This window comes from Cucumis sativus (genome assembly GCF_000004075.3).
Source record: "Cucumis sativus mitochondrion chromosome 1, complete sequence".
NCBI classification, from domain to species: domain Eukaryota; kingdom Viridiplantae; phylum Streptophyta; class Magnoliopsida; order Cucurbitales; family Cucurbitaceae; genus Cucumis; species Cucumis sativus.
The window spans coordinates 376,521-379,760 of record NC_016005.1 but is presented as its reverse complement, the minus strand read 5'-3'; the positions used below and the strand labels follow the sequence as shown (position 1 = coordinate 379,760).

General features: G+C 42.8%; 1 protein-coding gene across 1 annotated transcript; it reads left to right on the top strand.

The window, feature by feature from the left end:
* The first annotated feature begins 1,256 nt into the window (after positions 1 to 1,256).
* On the top strand, positions 1,257 to 2,423 carry cob (apocytochrome b). Its single transcript has one exon. The coding sequence runs from the start codon at positions 1,257 to 1,259 to the stop codon at positions 2,421 to 2,423; it is 1,167 nt and encodes a 388-aa protein (YP_004849324.1).
* Positions 2,424 to 3,240: the final 817 nt, after the last annotated feature.

Genomic DNA, 3,240 nt, shown 5'->3' with positions numbered 1-3,240 from the left:
ACCTACTAAAAGGACTAAAAGGAAGAAAGCCTATCCTACAATATCCCTGTCTTATGGAACCTCCTTTTGAGTCTGATTCCTTGCCCCCCCCGAAAAGGGATGAGTTTAGTCAGGGCTGGCAGCAAGAAAGAATGAAAATGCATGTTCACATCTTTGATCGTTATAAAAGATAAGTTGAAGAAATAGCTAAAATCACATAATTCATGTCACTAAAGAAGTCAGCTGGTCCGAAGGCTAGGTTCATAGGGATAGTCCGGAGGACGGTTAGCAGGTGCAAAGAATATTGCGTGGAACTGAAAGCGTAGAAGGAGGAGCAAAGATCATTGATAAGGAAAGATATAGATCAATTAGCTCTTTCTCGACTGATTCAATTCATAACCTTCAGTAGTCGAGCTACTTTCTTTGTTCCACTCCCTTCCCTATCTATAGAGCATATTTCATACCTCTTCCGAGTGGGATAGAGATTCCTCTAACTCTTGCATCGGCAAGATCTCATTCAAGGGATGACCTCTATTGACTTATTTGACCTATCAACCGCGTAGTGGGCAACCGGAAAAAGAAGCGCTGCTTTCTTCGCTCCTACTTAGGAAGGATGCTACCGCGGAGTGGGACTCTTTCACTTATCATTGTGATAGCTAGGGAGGGCTAGTCTCCTATTTCAGTTGCTCTGAATTGGTCCTTCGCCTGGGGCTCCCTATCTGGCTCCCGATCGAGCTACTCTAAGAGATAGTCTGATTCTTGCTCTTCTTACTGTATAGAGTCCATAACCTTGACAGTTGAGATATATATTGACGCCTAACCTGTCCTGGGCCTAGCCCGCGAACTCCCACGTATGACCAGACATGCCTTCGGGCTGGTACCTCTTCCGAATGAGACTGAGATCAACTGAGAAAGGCTCTGCCCTGCCTTCCGCTAAACTAGATAAATGGATATTAGATAAAAAACGAGAGAGGGATATCCCACTATTCTAAATATAGTAAAGTAAGGCGGAGAACTCTTGTTCATTGGAGTGCGGAGGTTCTTCCCTTCAGTCAGAGTGTGGGGACTGAGCCTGTAGAATGATAAAGAGAAAAAAGTCTTTCCTTGAGTTGGAAAAACCAACGCAAATATCATATTGACTTTGTCTCGCCCTACTTCTAAGTCTCGATAGAAAAGGTTGGAGAGATTTCTTCAATTCTCTCCTTTCTAAAGCAGGGCAAGGCCCCCAGAAGGCTAAAAAGGTGGGGGAACAAGAGTTCTCACGATAGTCAAGAGAAATGACTAAAAGAAAGCAACGATTCTCTCTTCTTAAACAACCTATATCCTCCACACTGAATCAGCATTTGATAGATTATCCAACCCCGAGCAATCTTAGTTATTGGTGGGGGTTCGGTCCGTTAGCAGGTCTTTGTTTAGTCATTCAGATAGTGACTGGCCTTTTTTTAGCTATGCATTACACACCTCATGTGGATCTAGCTTTCAACAGCGTAGAACACATTATGAGAGATGTTTCAGGGGGCTGGTTGCTCCGTTATATGCATGCTAATGGGGCAAGTATGTTTCTCATTGTGGTTCACCTTCATATTTTTCGTGGTCTATATCATGCGAGTTATAGCAGTCCTAGGGAATTTGTTCGGTGTCTCGGAGTTATCATCTTCCTATTAATGATTGTGACAGCTTTTACAGGATACGTACTACCTTGGGGTCAGATGAGCTTTTGGGGAGCAACTGTAATTACAAGCTTAGCTAGCGCCATACCCGTAGTAGGAGATACCATAGTGACTTGGCTTTGGGGTGGTTTCTCCGTGGACAATGCCACCTTAAATCGTTTTTTTAGTCTGCATCATTTACTCCCTTTTCTTTTAGCAGGCGCCAGTCTTCTTCATCTGGCCGCATTGCATCAATATGGATCAAATAATCCATTGGGTGTACATTCAGAGATGGATAAAATCGCTTTTTACCCTTATTTTTATGTCAAGGATCTAGTGGGTTGGGTAGCTTTTGCTATCTTTTTTTCAGTGTGGATTTTTTATGCTCCTAATGTTTTGGGGCATCCCGACAATTATATACCTGCTAATCCGATGCCCACCCCGCCTCATATTGTGCCGGAATGGTATTTCCTACCGATCCATGCCATTCTTCGTAGTATACCTGACAAAGCGGGAGGTGTAGCCGCAATAGCACCAGTTTTTATATGTCTCTTGGCTTTACCTTTTTCTAAAAGTATGTATGTGCGTAGTTCAAGTTTTCGCCCTATTCACCAAGGACTATTTTGGTTGCTTTTGGCGGATTGCTTACTACTAGGTTGGATCGGATGTCAACCTGTGGAGGCACCATTTGTGACTATGGGACAAATTTCTCCTTTTCTTTTCTTCTTCTTCTTTGCCATAACGCCCATTCCGGGACGAGTTGGAAGAGGAATTCCTAATTCTTACACGGGATGAGCCCCTCTCCTTACAGTCGAGCCTCCTCTCCGCAATATTCTTTGCACCTTCCGCCTGAAATTCATGTATAGGGCTTTCTTTAGATGGACTGATTTATGGAATTTCATTCTTCTAAGAAGTGCTAAATTCTGACACAGAGTGAGTATTACACCAAGAATGAATTGACAAGCCGATTTTCTTTTCATTAGAAGTCAATGCCCACTACGCGGGGAAAGATTCCCCTATCTTTCTAATAGTAGAAAAAGGAAGAAGAAAGGATATAAGTTAAGGAAATCTCAATATTAATAAGGAAAGATATCCTTTTATTCAGTTAGGACTGTCAACTCATCTGGAGCTCAAAGAATTATCTCAGGACTTCGGTTCAATTATTCAAAAATCAAGGTCATCTTCAACCTTTTTTTTGATGCGCCTCAGGCGCCCATTAGAACCATTGAATTTATGCTTATGAACTTATCCTCTGATTCGCGGAGTCGATTGGAGGGAAGAGAATAAGAGCCAAGATTACTTGAGAAACCCCTTTCATATTGTGCTTCTCTTCTTATTACTTGAGCAGGATCTTTCCCTTTCAAGAGGTTCAAAGAATATTGACGTTTGCGCGGGTCGGAAAGTCAAAGACGATAAAGGATCAAGAGGTAGCATTCTCAGTCTCGGAAGTCGGAATCAAGGTAATTGAATGGGAATCCGTCTCAGTAAGTAAGGCCCTTGCTGTCTAACTTCAATCCGTAGTAGCCTACAAGAATCAGTTCCATTAATCAGTCCGGAGAAGGAGAGGAGGGGCCGAATCCTTATGTTCCCAATAAGGAAGCGGCAGGGGAAG